We start from the raw sequence: 24,868 nt of genomic DNA on the forward strand, positions 1-24,868 counted from the left end.
AGTAGGTAAAAGGTATAACAATAATGAATAGGTTCACTGGAATTTTACAAGAAAATATAGAAGTACAATAACAGTTATCTGTTTACTAAACAATCAAGATATAAATGACAGTAAGCCGTAAATTGTTCTCAAGAATTACATTTTCTTTATTATTCGCTCTGACACCATCAATATTGGTGTTGTTCAATTCATGTATTATTATTATTATTGGCTTTATTCAATATTATATTTCTCATATAATAAAGGATTCTCAGAAACTAGTATTTCAACAAGTTTACATCTCTTATTTCTTGATCGACCCTTGAGATGAATCTTGAGTGGTCGCCAGTTAGATGTTAGCAGTTCAGGAATAGACATTTGATTAATGGATATTCTTTTCGATGCATATTACCAGCAACCACGTTGTCTCTGATTGGGCTCTTTTGTAACTTGTACAGTGAAATGTCGTAAACTTTTCACAAACGTACTTGAATAGGTTATGCGACTAATAGGCATAATGAAGTGTTAAAACAAGCAAGAAAACAGAAAACTTGTTGAAATATTCAAATGGCAGAACACAGGTAGCCCAAATGTTCAAGCAGGCTGCCTTACTTACTTACTTACTTACGCCTGTTACTCTCAATGAAGCATAGGCCGCCTTGTCATTAAAGATATAAGTATAAACTGGACAATTATAGTAGACTTATGATTAGTGACAATGATAAGATTTAAAAAAGGTCTATAAGAAAATAAATTTTATTTTAACATTAAACAATTAGATAAAATGACTGTTTGAAAATGATCTAAATGAAACCTTAACAGGATCATAATAAAATCATATTCAATTAGTTAATTGGCCATAATTTGATTGATAAAATTCGACCAACCCCAAAAACTAAACAACATGTAATTAATTATTGTTTAATAATTAATTAATCTAAGTTTACAAAATATCTTCTACTAATTGTATGTGATATATCTAACCAAAAAAAGCAATAAATTTGTTAAGATTCTCTAAAGGATTGGCACAAGACGAGTATAGGGAAATTTGAACTTTCAAAACTCTCTTACCTGAAATTATTATTTATATTTTTATTCATTAATTATTGTATTCTCCTGCTAGTAGACTTTTCTGTGATTTATAAAATGTTGATGTATGTTATACCGTTCTAAGTTACTATTAACTTATTATGGATCTACTATTCAGTTTCTTTTCATATTGATTTATGATCGAGATTTTACTCTATATTATTATATGAGTTTTAAGTCATGATTAAACTGAGTGTAATATATGCTGGCTGCTGACTTTTCCTTGAACTGAAGGCAATAGATAAAGGACTTACAGATAACTGATCAATAGGAGCTTGGTTTTGATAAGTCTTGTTCATTTGAACGCTTTATTCGGTTCCTAAGCTATTCTGTAACTCCAAAGCTAGAACTATACAGCGACCTGAACAAGGAGAAGACGCAAAGTATGAGAGAAGTACTTTAATCCATGGTTCATTTTTGTACAGAAAACATGGGTATTTATAGGTGTTAACATTTGTTAAATCAACATCATATTTTGACCAATCCGCTAAAAGACATATTATGCTACTGACCAATAGTAGCACGCCACGTTGACACTCCAGAAAGCCCCATCATGCTCTGATTGGCTAGAACTCTTCGGCTCCTTTAGGGCCTCTGGAGGCTCCGTTGAAGTTCTCGGAAAGCCGACTCAACAGGTTTGCGTCAGTTCAAAGTCAAAGATGTAGATCAGACGTACGATTAGTCAAGTCAAGGGCATTAGGCGATAAAATAAGTAGACGTGGAACAGAAAAATTTATAATTAGAATTCGGATTGGGGACTTAACCACGTGTTATCGATCAGCGATCTCAAGTCATAACAGACTGTCTAAACTATATTTCAGGTACTTAACAATATAGCAGATAACCAATATCGATAAGTATCAACGCCCTTTCTGATATTGTTCGGGTTTTTTGAACACCCAGAAATCCAAATGATTTATTTGTGTTACCAGAACTTTTTCACTAAAAGATCTTTCTGCTCACTGCATTTGAGTTAAACTAATATAAGATGCATTCATCATCTCAAATCATACGGATAACCATTACCAAATAGCAATAATAGTAATAATAATCTATCAAACACTAAAATTAAATTAGTTAATTGATCCGAATAAATGGCAAGAAGATCACTGAAATTTGGATAGAAAATACAAATAATCCTGAGTAAGAACCGAGAATATGAAAGGTATATTAAAAAAAGATTCAAGATATTTAAAAATAACATATACCTTGTACTCATCTGAAAATTTTCAATAACACATATGCTCCATTTTATTTAAGATCTAAAAGAAAGTCTCAAAATCACCATGTACATTTAGAAATCCATACTATTTTTGGAACACCATTTTAATTTGAATTACAAATAGACGGTTGATATTTTGATCATATCAAAACTACAACATACCTGTTGATTATTGTTGTATATAGTATATCATATTCCCCTTTAGCTTGTTAAATACCCATCAACTCAAACAACCTACATAGTTATGTTAATGATCAACAAAGGTCAAAAAACAGCTTGGTTGCTTCTGAGGATATATTCAGTCATAAAATTTATTCGCTTTTTAAAAGATTTGTAATACATGTATGTAAAATCAAATAAATATATAAACTGTAAGAATATCTTTGTTGGAAGAATAACCGTTTATAATATTGAAGAGTGAATTGTTACCCAAATGCGTACAACTGACTTTTTGATAACTAGCCTTAGCCATAGTGTGTTGCGTGCTACTTATATTGACATAAGTAGTATATAACGCGAGTCAGGAATGTCTGGCAGTAGAAGATTGGGAAGATCCATAAAGGAAGAATGGGAATAGAAAGCAATTAGTATAGAAATGCAAGGACAATGAAGTCCGAGACAATTATTGTACATTTTGCAAATTGGGTATTATAGTATGGTTTTTCTATTTTACCAAGTAACTCTGTAATGTGCTAAATATAATTCGGTTGTCCTTACCTGTGTTCTCCTTCACTACAATAGTTGTCTACATTATTTATTTTAATACCAAGTATCATCCAAATTAAAAGATTAAAACTGATATAAACTAGGTTGGTTTATCCGAAGTCAGTGCATGAATATAAGTAGAATTATTATATTCTAACATGGTCTCAATGGAAAGGTTCTTTACTCAAACCATCGAATATACTCTAAAATATCAATCTAAGTAACACAGAATGACTTTGATTACTATCAATATTTTAACTGCTTAGAATGCTATCATTTATGGATTTTACAGTGCACATCCAGCTGACGAGTCTCAAATAGGAGGAAACGTAGTCCTAGATTCCAATGCTAGCCATCCTCCATCTCTGCTTATTATTTAAGGCAATAACGAGGCAATCCGAGCAGGATACATATATGCCAACAAGAGACTGTTCGACTGAAGTCCTAAACATTAATAGGAAAATTCAAACAACCAATACAAAATGAATTAAAATATTTTTAAACTGTTTGTAAATTTTCTTCAAGTCTTTATTCAAATAACCTCCAGAAAAAGTTATTCAGTTAGAGGTTACACAAAAAGCTGTCAAGCATGAACACGCAAAGGTCAGACAAAATAATAGAACGAGAATGAAACTACTTCAAACAATCAGATAAAATGATTTAAGAGTTCACCCATCAAGATGTACAAACGAACTGCCTACTGGCAATTGTGCCCAGGTGTCATTCGGAAACTCTAGGTAAGCCAGATTCCACGATGAAATCAGCTAGACATAATGAGAACATAGAATAATCTAAACCTATCTCCTAGATAAGGAATGAAAGCAACATAAGCATAAAATGAATGATTCTATACAAGAAACATCAGTAGGTGGCGGAAGTGGATGGGGGGAACGACAGATTTAAATGATAGTTTGTAGTCACTTAGACGTGTAGTTATTCAGATTACTCACCTACTCGAAGTGTTAGCCAGATATATATATCGCTTTAATCTCATAGGTTATTTTAAACACCACATAATTGTCCCGATTACTTCCTTTAATAGTATTGCATTCATATTCGTAAAATTATTAACTTTTTACAGATAAACATTTTCCTTGTATCTACACGAGATTGTATGCATGTCTACGTTTCTGTTCGTCGTACTGAATCCGTGACTGCGTCAACTGCGATACAAAATTATTTTAAGGGTAAACGTGTAGTCAATTCAAAAGCTTGTCTGAGGATAAGAATGTACGAAATAAGTTTTAGAAGAATTTCGTATCCAATTTTTGATCCTGAGTTGAATCAATGTGACCAGTCAACGACTGTATACGAAGCCAAATAGGAAATTCCGCCGCAGTCAAATAGGTAAAGAAACTATCTTAAAATGAAATAGTTGTTCAACCCATTGTCTAAAAATATGCGTTCTCAATAAACTCTCGGAGTATGTGCAAACCACCTTTTAATATTACGTGACAAAACCGCCAATCAGAATATCGACACTTACGACCTAGTACTCGTACGAAACTAATCATACGTCATAACAGTACAGGCAGCCTTGAGTCAAATCTCAGTCTTTATTGGTCCTTCTCGCCTAACACAGCCCCATCAGTCCGGAACACAAATATCAGCCTTCACTGTATGAATCATATACTTCCAGACATACGTGGTTCATATACAAGCAGATCAGACCACATCACACCATAAAATGAAAATTATACAAAATCAAACGAAAAGTGACTGAGTGCAGGAGACTGTAACCAATAGACTGAGAATAAATTAAGAGTGGTAAATCATATAACAGTAGCCTATAGGTCAAGTGAAAGCTTATGATAAAAGGAATACAAATATATATATACAATCTAGTTTCTCAATAATTACCCAATGATATATGTAATAGCAGGACATAAATAACTTCAAGAAGTTACCATCCATTTATTTTTCGTTCGGATATAACAGATAATAAAGGGTTAATCCCCTCAGAAACCACCATAGACAGATAAATATAACCAATAGTTCAAAAAAACCAACCGTTCATAACCATTGGACACATAAGTGGAGCTTGAGAACAATAAGGCCGTTAAAAGGAGTCAGTTTTAACGCCTGGATTGGAGGTATTGAAGAATATTTCTACCCTTTGTCAGGTCCTCAAATACAAAAACACTAAACGATGTCCTGAATTAATCAAGTTGTTTTACCCAAAATTGCGTTTCTTTTTTAGTGACGAGAAGTTTGAAGGAGTATGACAACAAAAACGAAAAGAACCACTGTACTAATAAACATACTATCTAGACCCATATGTGCAAGCACACCGACAAATATGACTTGGTCTGATCCAAACTTCTCCCAGATTAGCTGAGTCACTATCGACATAGAGTACGTAACACATTCCTATTTGATAAACATCCCGATACGATGAAAACGTTTCCGGAGAATTTTGCTGCGTTTCGCAACTCTGTAGGAGACAGGATGCTGCAGAAATAATTACTATACAATAATCGACTCTACGCTACTGGTCACTAACTGAATTACGATATGAATGTAAATTGTTATTTTGGCACTTGTTAATCTACGTTGACTTTGGTACCAGAGATGCACGATGATTTATCGAAATGTAGAGTATTTTGAGGTGGTCTCCTTTAGTTTACTTCACAGCTATGCAACACACTACATAAAAATGAAGGATGTGGGTAAACCTGTGCTCGATGAAGAGCCCAGATGAAAAATTCTGAGATCGAAGCGAAATAAAATTGCATATAAGAGTTTGCTCACGGCAAAGGAAAAATCTTATACAGATACTCTTATGCAAACTCGAGTTTAAGACGATTAAAAACCATCCACATTGAAATGATCATATTACTAAACGATCATCAAAATCTTACATCCCGAAACTTGTAGTCATTCAGTACGGTATAAGTGTTATATAAATAAATATTGTTAGTTAGGGAAAACGATTTACAAAAATGATCTTGAAATCAATTAGTATATTTCCTTTTCAGTAATGTCAAAGACTATTATAGTTATAAACAACAGAAGATAAAGTGTGGATAGGTCCTGTCCCATTTCGAATTAATCAGTTCATCATAAACAATGTAGAACCTAGTACAAATGTGTATCGATCTTAGTCATCAAGGCTCAAACCAGCGAAGAAAAAGAAAGTTGATAGGATATGTAGATGGTAGAAAATAGGATCAAATACGAGAAACGAGAATAAATAGACTCATTCACCATGTATTCGAGTATGAGCTACACTCTAAGTACGAGGGCTAATTATACTAACTGATCATTCATATCGAAATAGGTGGGAGGAGTTCGAACGTGACATAGTGGCTGGAAGTTAAATACCTTAATCACTAAGCCTCATTCAAATCTGTCACCAATCACATAAGTTCCGATAAATTGTGATTTATATTACAATAATTATTACTATTAGAAGCATATATCAACTTTTCACTTTACATGCAAAGAAGAAAATATTTCAAAAGACAACAACAATCAGTCATAGCACTGTCTCTCACGATTAGGTGAGTACAGATATAGACCAATTTAACAGGAAAAAAAGGAAGTAAAAAACAAATGAATATTCAACATTGTTAGCTTCACATAAAATGGTTCCCATTTTTAATTATCAAAATAGGTCTATCCAAAAGTGACTATGGGTACAAGTATATATATATATATATATATATATATATATATATATATATATATATATATATATAGGGTTGAAATAAAATGGAATTGTATTTATTGGGGTATTTGTCGAACCATCAAAACTGCAGATGGACACAAGCCTAAACAATAAGAAACGAAAGAGAATAATATTAGTAATTCAATATCCCATGATACAATGTTGATGTTATCATCATAAAACAAAAAACAATGAAACCCGAAATTACAACATATCCATATTTTCATAGTTTTAAATCACGAACTGACCTTAGATCACCATTGAAAAACAGCAGGTACTGAAAATTCTACAATTTCCACTAACTTCCCAACCCATACTAGCTTTAAGATGCAATTCATGGAATTTAAATGAAAAGTCGTAATCAGCGTAGTTCAGCCATTTTCGATTTGAGAAGGTTAACCACTTCAGACAATGGAAGATGATTGCAGAATATCGTGAATTGACTAAAGTCAGACAGGTGTACCATTAGAGGCCAGCTTAGTAATCTATAGGTTCAGTCTCAAGTTCGGTTCCCTGCGGCGATGCAGTGGATGCTCTACAGTGCTTCCTTGTCTGTAATGATATTCCATTTGCGATCACTTCGTGCTTTAAAACCATTTAAATTCTACAACCTCCACAAAACACTACACTGATATCCATATTTCTTAATATATGGGGTAGCTGAAAGAACTTCAATAAATCTTTCTTGCTACTGTCTAATTCATCGTGTGGAATAGTAAGAGGATACAAATAACAACATATCATTAGTACAATATTTGGTATGCTACTATATGTATTTGACTACAAGCTATGTAACTAAATTTGTATCTTCTAAAAAATGTATTAATACTACAGTTATCTCGAAAAAAGTCATATATATATATATATATATATATATATACATATATATATATATATATATATATATATATATATATATATATATATATATATAACTGCACTGTAATAGATGATAGTGTCATCTTAAACCATTTATTTTAATAAATCCCTATAGAGCATTTAAAACTCCTATAAAATAGTACATGAAAGCTTAATAACCAGGACAATAACTAAGAACTTTTTCATGTAGTTAGTGAACAATAAAATCTTCCAATCATAAATACAAATATTCGGGGAAATATGTATTTCGGTTAATGTTTCGCTAGATTTAAGCTTTAAACGACATTTTCGTACTGACCAATAAACATTTGATAATGAATCGTATACCTAAATATTTCTAGCCAATGAATTTAGTATAAAATAATTAAATTAAGGTATGTAGACGATATTTTTATTATCAATAAACGGGATGGTCTGCAAGAACTACTTAACAATGTAAACAGCATTTCTGAAAACATTAAACTAACTAAGGAATTAGAATCAGTTGACCACAAACTAGCATTTCTAGATTGTTTGGTTGAACGTCGACACAATAATAAGAAGTTAAAAATAAATGTTTACAGAAAATCAACACATTCCGAGAGATACTTGGATTTTAATTCAGCCCACTCACAGAGCACGGAAATTAATGTGGTAAAAAATCTAATGAACAGAAGTACTAAGATTGTTACAGACAAGGAAGACCAACGAACCGAATTAAATAAAGTATTTTCTACTCTTAGGGATAACAACTACCCAAAAAGGTTTTTAAAGAAGATTATTAAAAATGAAAGAAAAACTAAACTAGTATACAAAAAGAATGGAAGTACACCGTAGTCAAACCTTACGTAGTGAAACATCAGAATAAATCAAACGGATTCTAAACAAACATAATATAAGAGTGTATTTTAGAGCGAATAACACATTAGGATCGACATTAGTGAAAGTTAAGGACAAGTTAGCAAAGGAAGAACAACAGAACATTGTGTATGAGATTCACTGTCACGACTGTAATGCTACCTATGTTGGAGAAACATCCAGGCAATTGAATGTAAAATTGAAGGAACACAAACAATGCTTGAAAAATGTTCCAAAATCCTCGGTCGATTTAAAGAAACTTGAAAATAAGTCAGCGATAGCGTTACATTCGTTAGAAACAGGACACAAGATTAATTTTGAAGGGACCAAAATACTTCAGAAAGGTTTTAACACTCATAAAGAAAGATTGACAGCAGAAGCGCTGCATATATGGGCGAACAAAAACAGCCTGAACCGAAAAGATGGTATTCAACTGGCAACAACTACCTGGAGAATTTCGTTTGACAAGTAAATTTGGAACCTATCTCTTGTTTAAACCTGTTTTTTAATATCACATGCATCGTTATTATTTTTGAATGAATTCAATGAGTTTTTAAACAATACAATTTATGTTTTGACATGTACATCGATGTTTCATTATTATTATCAGAATGTGTTTTGTGGAGATTTTTTAGAAATTTTCACAGATTGAACTCATGAGTCAGTTGAAGCTAGACCACCGTTGAAAACCTGGAAGCACTGGACGGCCGTTTCGTCCTAGTATGGGACTCCTCAGCAGTGCGCATCCACGACCCCGCACCACCCGGGGCTCGAACCCAGGACCTACTGGCTTCGCGCGCGAGCACTTAACCATTAGACCACTGAGCCGGCATCCAACGGTGTTAATGTCTAACTTCAACCAATCCACGAAGTTGCGCTACCGTACACCATTGTCTTCAGTGAGTTCCTATCTCACAACAGACCTGGTTGAACTCCACTGGTAACGACTTCTCACTAGAACTCCAGAAGTGTCTCCTGAAGTCAGTCACTAGTGAGCAGGTGATTATTATTATCAGAATGTGTTTTGTGGAGATTTTTAGAAATTTTCACAGATTGAACTCATGAGTCAGTTTTCAACGGTGGTCTAGCTTCAACTGACTCATGAGTTCAATCTGTGAAAGTTTCATTATTAATTTTTCATCCTTGAACTTGAACTTTATTTATTTTTTCATATCAATCTCTCACGCATACATACATACCTATACACTCACACACATACAATCTGTTACTCAGTTAAGTATTTCCATGTAGTTGAATTCTTCGCATGATTTGTAGTTAACTGACTCATTTTATCCTATTTTACAAAAAATCAACATCCAAATATGATTGGTTTAACACAGTATAATCCTGGTTGTTGAAAGCTATATATTTCTTTGATAATTTTGGTTTTGATTATTACCCTGAAGAAGTCCAGACAAGTTAGCTGGACGAAACGTTGGAATTAGTTAAATTTCAATGGCTGAGAATATTTCAAATATAATTTTCACATGTAATTAAATTTTGCCCAGGTTAAAAAATCTAACGATAATCCTCAATGTTGTCTTCTTGATTTCTTTCATTTCCAGAAACTCACCAACATAAAGGTTACATTAAAGTGAAAATTTTATAAGCTATAGCTCAATACATCTGAATTTTTAGTAAATCATTCCAATGACAAATCTTTATTAGGTCCATTAGATACGTCTAGTTTGACTATAATCCAAAAGGGTTTATGATTAGATTTACTTTTTAACTATTTCATGAATGTCTATTTCGTTATAAGGTAGTGGTCAGTAATATAATCTAGAATGTACATTTGATTATATTTGAGGTCTTTTAAATAAACTTACCTGCATGCTGCAGTTGGTATCAGGTTTAGTATTTCAAGAAGAAATTTCCTGACAAGAATCGATCAATTCCATAATGAGAAATATTAAGTCTTTATAACTCAAAAATCAAAATACAATTTGTTTATATGGTTAAACATGAATGCCACTATCTATCTGTGTAGTAGTCATTATAATTATTTTATATGCTATTTGTGAATGAAAGACAGAAGAGTATTAAAAGTGTTTAAACTCACCTAAATCCAGAAGAGATCTATTTCTATCTTCACTAGTAAATTCTTGTTTAGGAAAACTAGTCATCAGCTGAATAGATTGTGGGTCAATAAAAGTTGAAGAATTAGGCCAATTTTGACTAACATATAACATAACGGCACTTAAGGGTTCATTGACACCGAATTCTCCTTTGATTGACTGACCAGATGGTAAACGAATGTGTAGACGGCAAATTGTTGGATTTGTTTTCGGCACTGCAGTTGGTAAAGAAGTTGAATTTGACGGAGCTATCAGTGGTAATTCACTAGCTGTACGTGCACGCTGCATAAAAGTTACAAAAACAGAATTTTAAGTTAGTGTACGCCATTTAACTGATTGTTACTTAGAATAAAAAGTGAGGTTTAGGCGGATTACAAACACATTTCATCATTAATATCGGAATATTCTTAAAACGAGAGAAGTTTACCTTAAATGTCTTGCAATTAGGACACAATGTACAGTTATTGTTTACTAATTTTTATTCAACAACCCATGAACAACATAGAAACATTGAGTTATGATATATTTGGTAGCCTAATTAATAACGCAACCGTTATATCAGTAGATAATTTGTTGATGTAACAATAAGTGAAAAAATATCCATCGTGATGTAAACAGATGGTGCAAATGTGCATCAGTGTAAGTTTTCACATTTTCAATCAGTCCATGGAGAGAGAGGAGGTCAACGAGAAGTGTAGCAAAGAAACATATAAAAACACGGAATAGTAGTAGAGTTGCAATAAACATATATGAAGGATGTGTCGCACCATGTGAATGGAAAGGACACGATAGTAAGATGTTTATAACTTTGAGAAATATGTTTTATTTAAGCTACTAAGACAGACTATGAGAAACGCGACCGAACTATTCCCTGAATGCTATGGTTTGAATAGTTTCGTATATTATCGTTGGATATAAATACGTCATGACAAGGAGTTTCAGTTAGTCAGTCAGCTACAACGTAGGACCAGGCACATGTATGCATCGGTCCAAGTTGCCATACCTCATTAACACAACAAGATGGACACCGGATTCATAAAAGTAGTTAATTCAGAGGTAGTAATATATCAAAGAAATATTGCATATAAGGATATAGTACAGCAAGAAAGAATTAGTTCGTAGAAAGAAAGATATGAAGCAATTTTAATCTCTTAGTATAAGGGAAGATAAAGAGTGTATACACCGACGCCATTGTGATCGATTCTGAGCCATGTCACCAAGAGTCTCTAACCATTGGTTACGACAGTCACGCGGACCCTAACCAAGTAGTCTGCATCTACCAACATGGCTCAGACTAGAAGTTAGTGACTTCAAGCACTGATGCCACGTTTTGGTTTGGCCGCCCCTAACTTTCTTCCAACCATCCCGAACGCCGGTTAGCATTGCACGTCGTGGTAATCGGTGTTCGGGCATACGTAACACGTGGCCCACCCATCTCAGTCGATGAAGATTCACAAGCTCATCGACTGATTTATCATCCTTCTCTAATACCCTGCGTCTAACCTCACTATTACTTACCCGGCGATCCCAGCATACGCCAGCAATATTTCTGAGGCATCTGTGGTCAAATACTAGTAGCTTACGAGCAGTTTGATTACTGAGGTTATCACCACCATCAAATAATACTTGCAACAACCGAAAAGGATTGAATGCTTTCTAAGACGAGGTATAATATCAATACTTTAAATGTTCACCACCAGATTGTACAAATCAAACGTACATTTAGTAGAGAACTTTTAGTACAATATTCTTGATATCCAAAAAAACTGCACGAATTCAGAATGGCCTTCAACTTTGATACTAATGAACATCACAAGAACTATAAATATTCTTGAGCGAAGCTTTTAATAAGGGTTTGTATTTTTCTATTTCTGACATTCAAGGTCGTATTTGATCAGTTTCTGTTAAAATGTGCATCTTGAGCGAATATCTTAATATTGGCATTCACTTACAAATTTTTGACCGATTGCAGTCTTCAGTATCAGCAATGGGAAAATAAAAACCCATCCCCATTGAACTATGTATTAGTTATCTGAACTCCTTAGCTTAACAGATAACCCATTCGTGTGTGAAGCGATGTACACTGGATTAGAATCTCGGCGTGAACACTGAGATTTAAATACACCCAGCTAAAGTGTCCCAATTACGAATTAACATGTGCCCTGGATTTTATATAAAATCATAATACAAAGCGAAGCAGTTTTTCAAACCTTTAATTTTATTACCGAAAAAATCTTCAATGAAGTTCACCCAAAGAGGTAATCTCCATTTGAACCGTATAGCAGAGGTAATAAGTCTAATTTAATGAAATTCCGAAACTAATGAATTTGTAGTTGCTTTGAAGAGATTTATGTAATGCATGCAGATATAGACTATTTATGAACATCATTTATCCGCTCCATTTATACCTAGACTGCTAGGTAATAGGCAGCAAATCGTATAGACATGTAGTAGCCTTAAGTATTTGAAAGAACGTACATAAAGTAATTGAGAAATGCTTTATTTCTTAAAAAATTTCCCAGAATCTGATAAAAGAACGATTCCTCTCAACACGTTGTTTCGTTATTTTTAAGCTTACAGTGAGTACTGAAACGATTTTTCATAAAGAATGCATTTCAATTAATAGATCTTCATAAATAACTCTATAAGGACGCACGTAACCCTACAGTAAATATTATCAGCAGTTGATGTGAGTAAAAACGTTCAGTGTTTACTTGTTTATATTTAAATCCTCGTTGTTGAGTTATTCAGTTGAACTGTATCTCACTTGTCCTGGGAAAAAACAGTAGTGATAAAGTAATATAAAACCCAACTTCAAAAAATTCCAAGGACTCGAAAAGGCTGTTTAACACTCGGTTTCCATTTACACGAAAGATAAACATCTAGAAAGTACCTAGTTAAACAACGAAGAAAGGATCAAGAAGAATGAACGAATACTTTTTCTCGGCCTTCAGCTCGTCAGAAGTGAACATTCAGTATTTTAAAAGTAATACGCTTACTGAGATACGTCCCTATCTTGTATTTAACCTCGAATGAATTATGACGGTTTTTATTGCTAGTAAGTGATAAATTTATCCATTCACACAGAAACATTTGATTTTCTCACGAAGATTAAATTTGATTTAGACAAAACAACTAAATTAACTAACCTTTTCTTCTTGATCTCGAGCAATTTCAGCCTTCAATTTCTCTCTGTACAAATAAAAAGATATGTTAAATTTTATTCATGATCATTAAATTATTGAACAATCTGATTTCTATCCAACTTGAATGAACAATTCACTTATATCTCATTACATCAGCTTAAATAATTATAGAATAAAATCATTAACATATTTCATTTGATCCTAAACACTGAAGTTTCCTAGTAAATTAAGTTTGTTATTTAGGTTCGTGACAAATACCTCTTTTTAGTTTATGTTGCGTACAGAATTTTATATCAGGTGCCCTGGAATAGTCGAAGCTGGGGAGATTCTGCCCACTTTCTCTTGATACAGCCATATGCTTATGGCTGTGGTTGAAAAAGTCCGGCTCATTGTCTTCACTCGGAAGGAGTATTGTTGACGGAAATTGGATAAGGAGAATTTCCATGTGAAGTTGGGAAACATTTATTCCAAAGCAGAGATACACATGGAGTCAAGGATATTGAGGGAAAGAATGGTGTATGAACCTATTTGATTAGTAGTCACTATGAAATGGAATCTCCTAACGTCGCTCCACCATCTTGTGAGAAGGCTGGTTTTCGATCAAGTCGATGATATACCAATCATATATTCACGATTCACAAGATCTTAGAGCAAAGCTACCCTTATTCTGTACCAACAATTGCTACGTTTTTTAATATTGGGAATGCTTTAGATCCGGCAGACAGGACTGCGCTCTGAGGCTGTCTGTTTGAAGCTCTGTAAACCTCAAGACCACCTCTATCCATTGTTACAATCCCCCAGTATTTACCTCAGTCACCATTCCGCTTCACTTTTCGTATCGAACATTCTGGAAACATATCCGACGGGAGTATATAATGACAGTGCAAATCTACCTCAAGAATTTCTTCACCATGAGTAAGCGGATGATACTGCCCTACCATGTGATGACGCCCCCAAATGCCCTGGTATGACCGGGACTGGAGAGGGCCCGCCCTCCCTCTCGAAATGCTTTCACATGGCCACAAGTATATGTAGCCCCTCCCAGGGAAGTCCTACTCACTGCCTTCTCACGGCGCGGATGTTGTTTACGAAAAAGACGAAAGGCGAATGTCCGGCCCTTAAACCGGATACCAAACCAATGGTACACATGGGCTCCAGTACCCTGAGGGAACAAATGGCGTATGAACCAATCGGTGGTCACCGGCTATAATGGGATTGCATCTCCTTACGATGCTTCGTTGCCTTGTGAATCAGACCTTTAGGTCAAAGGCTCGGGATGTGGGCCCCTACGTGCTTCGGTCTGGGCACGAGGGCAGTATCACAGCCCAAACAAAAATAGAATGAAATGACGCAATTTATGGAAAATAATTTCCTTGCCTCGGTTAACAGTCAAAAGATTCACATTCTTATTATCATTATTATATACTACGTCACTTATTCACTCTCTTTTATTCCCACTTTATGTATCCTTATTTTTCGACTTATACACCAGCTCGTCTATGGTGGAAATTCGACTGTATCTAAACGTTCTCGAGTCACTGTCCGGTTGAAAATTGTATGTTACCACTGAATACGAGTACTGAAGCAGTTTTTCTGAAACCACGTGCATCATTCAAACTGGCTGCTTTCAACGTTCGCACACTTATGCAGGTTGGACAACAGATAGGGCTGGCTATGTATTTGGAAAGTCTTAATATCGATGTCTGCTGTCTATCCGAGACCCGTATTCAAGACTCTGGTGAAGTACTGCAAATTCGCTCTCCATCTGTCGCTTCGAAAAGCTTGTTTTACGTGCGCTTATCCGGGGACCCTGTGGCATCTTCGTCTGGTCTTGCTGGCGTTGGTGTCGCACTAAGCGCTAGAGCTGAGACAGCACTAATCGATCGGATCCCCATTAACAGTCGGTTATGTGCTGTTAGATTAGAAAGTTCCATCAAAGTGGGAAGAAATCGGCGTGAGAAACGATGTCTTTTCGTCATCTCCGCCTATGCCCCGACAGATTGCAGCCCGGATGCAATCAAGGATGAATTCTACCACCAGTTATCTGTTCTTCTCCAGAAAGTGCGTTCGACAGATATTGTAGTACTAGCCGGAGACTTGAATGCTCAGGTCGGGCGTCTAGGCACAGAAGAGAGTCGTTTAGGTGGCCGATGGGGACTCGTTGGTCGCAAGTCAGATAACGGGGACCGTCTACTGCAACTGTGCACAGACCACAACCTGTTTCTGGCTAGCACTAACTTTCGGCACAGTCATCACCGATGTGCCAACTGGCGTCCTCCCTCTGCATCTAAAGCCTGGACTCAGATTGATCACATCGCGATCAGCTACCGCTGGCGTGGTTGTGTACAAGACTGCCGCTCATTTTGGAGTACCTATCTGGACTCTGACCATGCACTGGTCTGCGTCAATCTTACTTTACTTTTCAGTGGCCAACGAAGTGATCGTCACCAAAGGATTGATGTTAGCAAGTTGGTTGCAACTTCCGTTGTAACTAAGTATCGAACCGAGCTAGTTTCTAGGCTAGCTACCATTCCACCGAAAAGTATAGATGAGCATTGGTTGCAATTGCACGACGCCATGAAAATGGCGGGTACAGTCAGTTGTGGGTTCGCGAAACGTCCCGCTTATAAGCACTGGGTTTCTTCAGGCTCCTACAACACATCGAACCCCATCGGTCTACTCCGGGTAACCGTGAGTTTGACCACAAACGAATGCTGTTACTTAATGAAATTGGGCAAAGCTTGGGTAAGGACCGAGAAGCCTGGTGGTCGAAGCGTGCTAATGAGCTGGAAGCAGCAGCTGCATCTGGTAACTACCGGAAGCTCTTCCAACTCATCCGATCCACTGGCAGCAAGAAGTCTGGTGTGAGCGAAACAATCTGCGAGGATGATGGGATGCCAATCACTAACATCCATCGACATCTTGGATGATGGGCAGAATTTTTCGAAGGGCAGTTCAACTGGCCTGCTGCTCCGGCAACATCGGTCAGACTGTCCTGCCCTCTATGGCCGGTGACGACTGATCCACCGAATGAGGCGGAAGTCCGCAAGGAACTCCAACTCTTGAAGCGTTACAAATCACCTAGCCCAGATGACTTACCTCCAGCTCTTTTTAAAGATGGTGGTGACTTTCTGACTAAGAAACTGACAACGTTGTTTACAAAGGTTTGGGAACTAGAGAGTGTTCCAACGTCATGGAATGAGTCTATAGTTGTCCCTATCTTTAAAAAGGGTTCACGTCGTTCCTGTAACAACTATCGGGGGATAAGTCTACTTCCGATTGCGTCCAAACTATTGGCTTCTGTCACACTTTGTAGGTTGTTCAAAACCCGAGAAAGATTGACTCGCGAGGAGCAGGCTGGGTTTCGTTCTGGTCGAGGATGTATTGATCATATCTTCACCCTCCGCCAAATGTTAGGACACCGTCATACTTATCAAAGGCCAACAATCGTAGTGTTTCTTGACATCAGGGCTGCCTTCGATTCGTGGTCGGGCTTGCCTATCGTGATGAAGCAACCGAGCTATACTGGCTGGAACAACCGTTCCTCAAGGTCCTACCATGTCAGACAAGTCGGTTGAAGAGCGGTAAGACTAAAAGCAACAAACCTAAGGTCCGAAGGCGAAGTAAAACTGCTGACTGTAGAGAGGTGTGACAGCAGTAAGGTGTTTCTTTCAGACAACCAGCATGACAGCGATGCTGCCTTCCCACAAGGATGGGTGGGACAAGGAAAGTCGACCCTAATTCTTTCAGTTAAGGAAGATACGACCACTTTTTATGAAAAAAAAATGAGGAAGGCTACAGTAGGATCGCCACTTGCTTCTATTCTGAGTCATATCTAATAACGTCTCAAGCCACTGTGTTGCACCATCTCTCGGACCCCAACCAGGGAGTCGTGAAGGACCAACAGAAGCCAGTTCTTTGCAGCTTTCTTTCATGCCACGACACCATGTCATGCACTGACCACCTCTCCGCCTTTTCCAACCAGTCCCAGCATCGGCAAATAATGCACGACGTGGAATTCTCTGAGACGACATTCGTAGAACATGCCCAAGCCACCGAAGTCGATGTTTCAAGATGGTGACGCCAATTGGATTATCATCTCTGTGCCCGAACACACGATGCCGAACCTCTGCATTACTGACATGGTGTTGCCACTAGATGTCAGCAATCCTTCGGAGACAGCGATGATCGGACACAGAGAGTCGTCTAACATCCTCAACTCGGAGAGACCAGGTTTCACAAGCATAGAGCAAAACTGCCCTCACGGATGCGTTGTAGATCCGATCTTTTACAGCCAGACTAACGTCACGAAGGCGTCAAAGGTGGCCCAGATTGACATAAGCCGCTCTGACTTTCACTATACGTGCATTGATCTCATCACTCACACCCCCACCAGCACTTATGCAGCTACCTAGATACACGAATTTCTCGACTACTTCTATCTGTTCACCATCCAGGGTGAGTACAGGATTAGAATCCTGCCAGTCTTGTAAAAGTACTTTGCACTTCGAAGGTGCAAAGCACATACCATACCTACGGACACTGATTGCCAACTGATCAAGTGCGGATTGCATGGTTTGGGCATTATCGCATAGTAAGACAACATTATCCGCATACTCAAGGTCGAGAAGTCTTTCTCCAGACAACAGATCCACACCGCCATTACTTACATCCATCAGAGCTGTTTTCAGAATGTCATCGATGGCAAAGTTGAAGAGGAATGGTGAGATTGGGCAACCCTGCCTAAGCCCACTGCTTGAATGGAACAATGGAGAGAGGTGGTTGTATGCCTTCACTCTACCTGAGGTGATTTTATATAGGGCTTTTAGGATGTTAATAAACTTCTCAGGCACACCCTTCTTCAATAGACAATCCCAGAGAACAGTCCTATCCAACGAATCGAATTAGGAATAATAGGAATTGAAGAGGGAGGTGGATTATGAATACAGTGGTCTTGAGTGTTGTTAGAGGTATGAGGGCGGTTATCACTTCCCGGTTGCCCACCCCGTGGAAGGGTTCTTCTGGAGGTGCCTGAAAAGGAAATTGGATTAGAGGTGGTCTTAGTAACCTGAGAGCGTGACCGCAGTGCCCATTCGACAACTGTTTGAGGTCTGTCACACACGACCTTTTCGTGGGTAATTTTCGTGTTAGCTCCGTACTTGTTGAAACCTTATTGCCGGAGACGGCTATCCGTGGGATAAGGCGAGGTGTACATTTTTAGGGTCGACTTTCCTTATCCCACCCATCCTTGTGGGAAGGCAGCATCGCTGTCATGCTGGTTGTCTGAAAGAAACACCTTACTGCTGTCACACCTCTCTACAGTCAGCAGTTTTACTTCGCCTTCGGACCTTAGGTTTGTTGCTTTTAGTCTTACCGCTCTTCAACCGACTTGTCTGACATGGTAGGACCTTGAGGAACGGTTGTTCCAGCCAGTATAGCTCGGTTGCTTCATCACGATAGGCAAGCCCGACCACGAATCGAAGGCAGCCCTGATGTCAAGAAACACTACGATTGTTGGCCTTTGATAAGTATGACGGTGTCCTAACATTTGGCGGAGGGTGAAGATATGATCAATACATCCTCGACCAGAACGAAACCCAGCCTGCTCCTCGCGAGTCAATCTTTCTCGGGTTTTGAACAACCTACAAAGTGTGACAGAAGCCAATAGTTTGGACGCAATCGGAAGTAGACTTATCCCCGATAGTTGTTACAGGAACGACGTGAACCCTTTTAAAGATAGGGACAACTATAGACTCATTCCATGACGTTGGAACACTCTCTAGTTCCCAAACCTTTGTAAACAACGTTGTCAGTTTCTTAGTCAGAAAGTCACCACCATCTTTAAAAAGAGCTGGAGGTAAGTCATCTGGGCTAGGTGATTTGTAACGCTTCAAGAGTTGGAGTTCCTTGCGGACTTCCGCCTCATTCGGTGGATCAGTCGTCACCGGCCATAGAGGGCAGGACAGTCTGACCGATGTTGCCGGAGCAGCAGGCCAGTTGAACTGCCCTTCGAAAAATTCTGCCCATCATCCAAGATGTCGATGGATGTTAGTGATTGGCATCCCATCATCCTCGCAGATTGTTTCGCTCACACCAGACTTCTTGCTGCCAGTGGATCGGATGAGTTGGAAGAGCTTCCGGTAGTTACCAGATGCAGCTGCTGCTTCCAGCTCATTAGCACGCTTCGACCACCAGGCTTCTCGGTCCTTACCCAAGCTTTGCCCAATTTCATTAAGTAACAGCATTCGTTTGTGGTCAAACTCACGGTTACCCGGAGTAGACCGATGGGGTTCGATGTGTTGTAGGAGCCTGAAGAAACCCAGTGCTTATAAGCGGGACGTTTCGCGAACCCACAACTGACTGTACCCGCCATTTTCATGGCGTCGTGCAATTGCAACCAATGCTCATCTATACTTTTCGGTGGAATGGTAGCTAGCCTAGAAACTAGCTCGGTTCGATACTTAGTTACAACGGAAGTTGCAACCAACTTGCTAACATCAATCCTTTGGTGACGATCACTTCGTTGGCCACTGAAAAGTAAAGTAAGATTGACGCAGACCAGTGCATGGTCAGAGTCCAGATAGGTACTCCAAAATGAGCGGCAGTCTTGTACACAACCACGCCAGCGGTAGCTGATCGCGATGTGATCAATCTGAGTCCAGGCTTTAGATGCAGAGGGAGGACGCCAGTTGGCACATCGGTGATGACTGTGCCGAAAGTTAGTGCTAGCCAGAAACAGGTTGTGGTCTGTGCACAGTTGCAGTAGACGGTCCCCGTTATCTGACTTGCGACCAACGAGTCCCCATCGGCCACCTAAACGACTCTCTTCTGTGCCTAGACGCCCGACCTGAGCATTCAAGTCTCCGGCTAGTACTACAATATCTGTCGAACGCACTTTCTGGAGAAGAACAGATAACTGGTGGTAGAATTCATCCTTGATTGCATCCGGGCTGCAATCTGTCGGGGCATAGGCGGAGATGACGAAAAGACATCGTTTCTCACGCCGATTTCTTCCCACTTTGATGGAACTTTCTAATCTAACAGCACATAACCGACTGTTAATGGGGATCCGATCGATTAGTGCTGTCTCAGCTCTAGCGCTTAGTGCGACACCAACGCCAGCAAGACCAGACGAAGATGCCACAGGGTCCCCGGATAAGCGCACGTAAAACAAGCTTTTCGAAGCGACAGATGGAGAGCGAATTTGCAGTACTTCACCAGAGTCTTGAATACGGGTCTCGGATAGACAGCAGACATCGATATTAAGACTTTCCAAATACATAGCCAGCCCTATCTGTTGTCCAACCTGCATAAGTGTGCGAACGTTGAAAGCAGCCAGTTTGAATGATGCACGTGGTTTCAGAAAAACTGCTTCAGTACTCGTATTCAGTGGTAACATACAATTTTCAACCGGACAGTGACTCGAGAACGTTTAGATACAGTCGAATTTCCACCATAGACGAGCTGGTGTATAAGTCGAAAAATAAGGATACATAAAGTGGGAATAAAAGAGAGTGAATAAGTGACGTAGTAAATAATAATAATAATAATAATAATAATAATAATAATAAATGTGACTTGAACACACGTTACTAATGTTATCTCAGTGGTCCCCACATCGTGCGCTAGTTGCCGATGCTGGGACGGGATGTAAAAAGAGGTGGTCGGTTTTTGGCATAGCCCTATGGTATGAAATAAAGTTGTGTAGGGGTGGCACTTTTCTCTCCATTATGAACCTCTGGTTAGGATCCTAGAGATGGAGCAACTCAGAGGCTTAAGATGCTACCACAAGACCACGAACCTACTATATGTAGTAAACACGCTAGAAATCAATGCCAATATATTGAGACCTTTCAGAATCAACGAAGCTCAAAAACCGACAGGATCATTTCATCCCACTTTATATATACTAGAAGGCATAATGTTAAAGGAAGACAAATCCAACTTCATAGAGAAAACGAACTGCATTTACTGTAAGAACTATATCAAATAAACTGGGAACATTTTCGCACCCGTGTTCACACGTACAGATTAACGGGTAAACGAAGTGATATTTCATCACATATTACGCATACAGACGATATGAATTGGATCAAGAAGAATCAAAATTACAGACAGAAGAAATTCTGTGAATCCCAAAGAATGGCGTTTATGCTAATTCATAACTAACTGAAATATTCAGATAGATACAATTTATCAGTTCATGAGTAAAATGTCAGTCGATAACATTAAAAGTAGGCCTACTGAAAACAGACGACGAAAACACACAAAAATTAAGATAGCAAGACCTGTGAAAATAACCAAGTACAAACAAGACCATCAGGACTGCATGATTTTTCCCATGCAGAATGATTGAAAAACGATAATTTGTATATGAAATAAGGGTTGGTGATGTCCAGAAAGACAACCAAAGCTGTGCAATTAAACCATTCGGCTTAGAGAATAGAACATTACCAAAAAGACCTTGCGCTGAAAATGCACATTACTTAAAAGTTATTTAACCTTCTACCAATTTGCTATGCGACCCCTCTAGCTTTCAAATTAATTAAATGCGTACAAAACTACCAGTGTTCACATTATCCACTGTGTGATGTATATTTATTTTTAAATTTAATATATTATAAGCTAGCTTTGATGGAACTGAGGAAGATTTTTAACTAGATCAACCTTTATCTCTTAAATGATAATTTGATGAAAATTAGTGAGCAAGTAGGGACTAATATACTCGGTTATGGGGAATACCTTTTGTGTGTTTGTGATAATACCTAGCAACACAAATTGAAGCAACCAAAGCAGGGTTTTAACTCAAAAACCATCAGTTGGAAGTTTAGTACTTTAATCAGTAAGTTATTCCTAAAACCTTAATGATGAAGTCAACATAATCCATAAAAGAGAATATTCAACATATACACTATTCATTACAAAACAAACACAAGTCAATGTGAAGTCTTGTGCACATATATAAAAGTATTCTCAATGTATAGTATAGTGAACGAAAACAGTAGTGCAAAATGAAGGCAAAAAAACTAACTCTAATCAGATTCTACTTACAGATAAGCACGATCCTCCTCTTTTTCACGCTTTTTTTGTTCGACAAAACGACGTACTTCATCTTCTTCGAATTTCGCTTTAGCTGAACTTAGTGTCTTGTGTTGTTGACGTCTTTTCTTTTCACGCTCAATCTCTTCATGTCTCTCTTCTTCTTCTCTTTGGGTTTTCTTGGCCCGCAGAAGTTCCTATCAATATATACATACATAAAATGCAGCAACTATGAACAATAGACTACTTATTTATGACGGAGTTTTTTATATATACTATAAGATGATAGCAAATTAACATGACAGTTTGACCAAACAAACTTATTTGACTAGTTGTATAACATTAGTGGAACCTATTGATTAAGGATTTCTTGTTATTAATGTTATGAGTTTGTGTAGCTGGGTGGAGGGAGCTATCCACTATTGTCCAGGGATTGGTAGGAAATCGAGTGACACATGTTTGTGGTAAAAACGTCAAAGTTGGTTTGAAAGTAGCAAATTGAGATTAGAGGCTTTTCTATCATTCGGATACACAATTATACTTCTCATTATAATATTTGCCATTTACAATCGGGTTTCGTAAAATTCATAAACCTACGTAAAAGGAAGAATGAACTACAACGGTAAAAATGAATGTACTTCATGTCTGATTGATATTCATCCCACTAAACACAGCAGCCCACTAGAAAAAAAACAGCAGATTGCAAGAAAATGGTTGAATAAAACGAGAAGTCAGTAAATATTACAAATTGTAATTACTCCTAACAACACAATTGAACTTACTTTAAAAACTGTAGTAACCGATAACAGGACAAATAAAAAGATGCTTTAATTAATCTTATCAGCTGAACATTAGTTATTAACCGATAAACAAATGAGCTATACGGAAACGGAAATAACGTGGAACAAGAAAAAGACGGACTAATGGTTACAGTTAATGTCCGTACAATAAGGGGAAATTAGAAACGAAGGGAATGAAGATAATTGTTTCAGCAACACCAGAGAACTGTTAAGCAGGAGAAACAAGTTAAAATGGACAACGAAGCAACACAAAGTTAAAAAAAGCATTCAACATTTACAACAAAACTGTTTCGAAAGAATGAGTGAACTAGAACGAGTTGATTTTTCTCGACCCTTTAATATTATACCATAAATAGTCGCGATTTCCTCTCGGGAGAAAATCCGGCTTCAGAGTTTCTCACACCTATGAAAACATATGCAACATTGTTAACTGTATATTCGGATACGGACTAGAGTAGACAATCATAATCAAATATCAATCAAAAGTAATGAGATTGGAGATATTATATGAACTACTCATAGCATTCATGTAAAAAGGCTAAATCCTGTATCATTGACATATTCACACTAAAGCGAGTGATAAACTATTTTTGGCAAAAGCCATTCACGGCATACAAACTAGAAATAAAGAATTCTACACTCAGACAGAAACCTGAAGTTTCTTCATTTGTTCCCTACGTTCATCTTCTGTCAGTGATGAGACTGCATCTGAGCACTGTGAATAATTGACGTGCCCTGTACGAGCACTATGCACCTGAACTTCATCTTCATTTCTGAGACACTTATCGCAACTAAAATAAAATTAGAAAGTAATATGAAAGCTACTCATCACATTTGTAAGATAATGGTAAGTCCGTTGTCTCATTTTCCCTGGTTCCCTTTATTCTCTCTTATTGAAAGCATTTATACAGCCTACTAAATAAATAGTACCTTTTTCCTCATCACCACTATCATTCTCTACAATCCTGAAAAATAATGACTCAGATGGATCGAGAATACCCACCATTCCATGGCCTCCTCTAATCCTTTGTTGCCAGAAAACTTTAAAGCCTTTTCCCTGAATAAAATTAGCGTGGTTAAGAAGTCAGACAAACGCTCTAGCTTGTGTGAAGCCCATCTCCATCAGCTGTTCCAAAACCGACGACATTGCGAAGAATGTAACTGACGCTCAATAAGAAAACTCTAACAAGTAAGGATTATATGTATAAGATATTGAAATGATACTAGAACCTTGCAATATATTTTCAAGAGTCCCAGAAACGTCTTGGAAACTTTGAATCACCCAACGAGATGTTGAGAAATAGGTGATCCAACTAACGTCAACGACCTTGGTCCGAATTGTTCAAATGTTAAGCTTCCGCTTACAGGCTTCCGTATCTAGTAGCAGTGGACCACCGATGCCTCCAGGTAAGAACCTCGGTATA

General features: G+C 37.6%; 1 protein-coding gene across 2 annotated transcripts; it reads right to left on the bottom strand.

Moving 5' to 3' along the window:
- Nucleotides 1-2,860: 2,860 nt before the first annotated feature.
- UBXN1_1 (UBX domain-containing protein 1) lies at nucleotides 2,861-24,837 on the bottom strand. 2 transcript variants are annotated; one of them, XM_051215069.1, is made up of 10 exons: nucleotides 24,675-24,837; nucleotides 24,539-24,626; nucleotides 24,448-24,501; nucleotides 24,375-24,409; nucleotides 24,270-24,333; nucleotides 24,097-24,235; nucleotides 22,657-22,841; nucleotides 13,609-13,651; nucleotides 10,444-10,741; nucleotides 2,861-6,768 (listed from the first exon to the last, which is right to left on the bottom strand). In XM_051215069.1, exons 2-10 carry the CDS (start codon nucleotides 24,589-24,591, stop codon nucleotides 6,722-6,724), a joined length of 918 nt encoding a protein of 305 aa, XP_051068253.1. In that variant the 5' UTR covers nucleotides 24,592-24,626; nucleotides 24,675-24,837; the 3' UTR covers nucleotides 2,861-6,721. The 2 variants fall into 2 exon arrangements, with proteins under 2 accessions (XP_051068253.1, XP_051068254.1); XM_051215070.1 differs by lacking the exons at nucleotides 24,097-24,235; nucleotides 24,270-24,333 and having other exon boundaries at nucleotides 6,366-6,768.
- Nucleotides 24,838-24,868: the final 31 nt, after the last annotated feature.

Source organism: Schistosoma haematobium, chromosome 2 (assembly GCF_000699445.3).
Source record: "Schistosoma haematobium chromosome 2, whole genome shotgun sequence".
In the NCBI taxonomy this organism is placed as follows: Eukaryota; Metazoa; Platyhelminthes; class Trematoda; order Strigeidida; family Schistosomatidae; genus Schistosoma; species Schistosoma haematobium.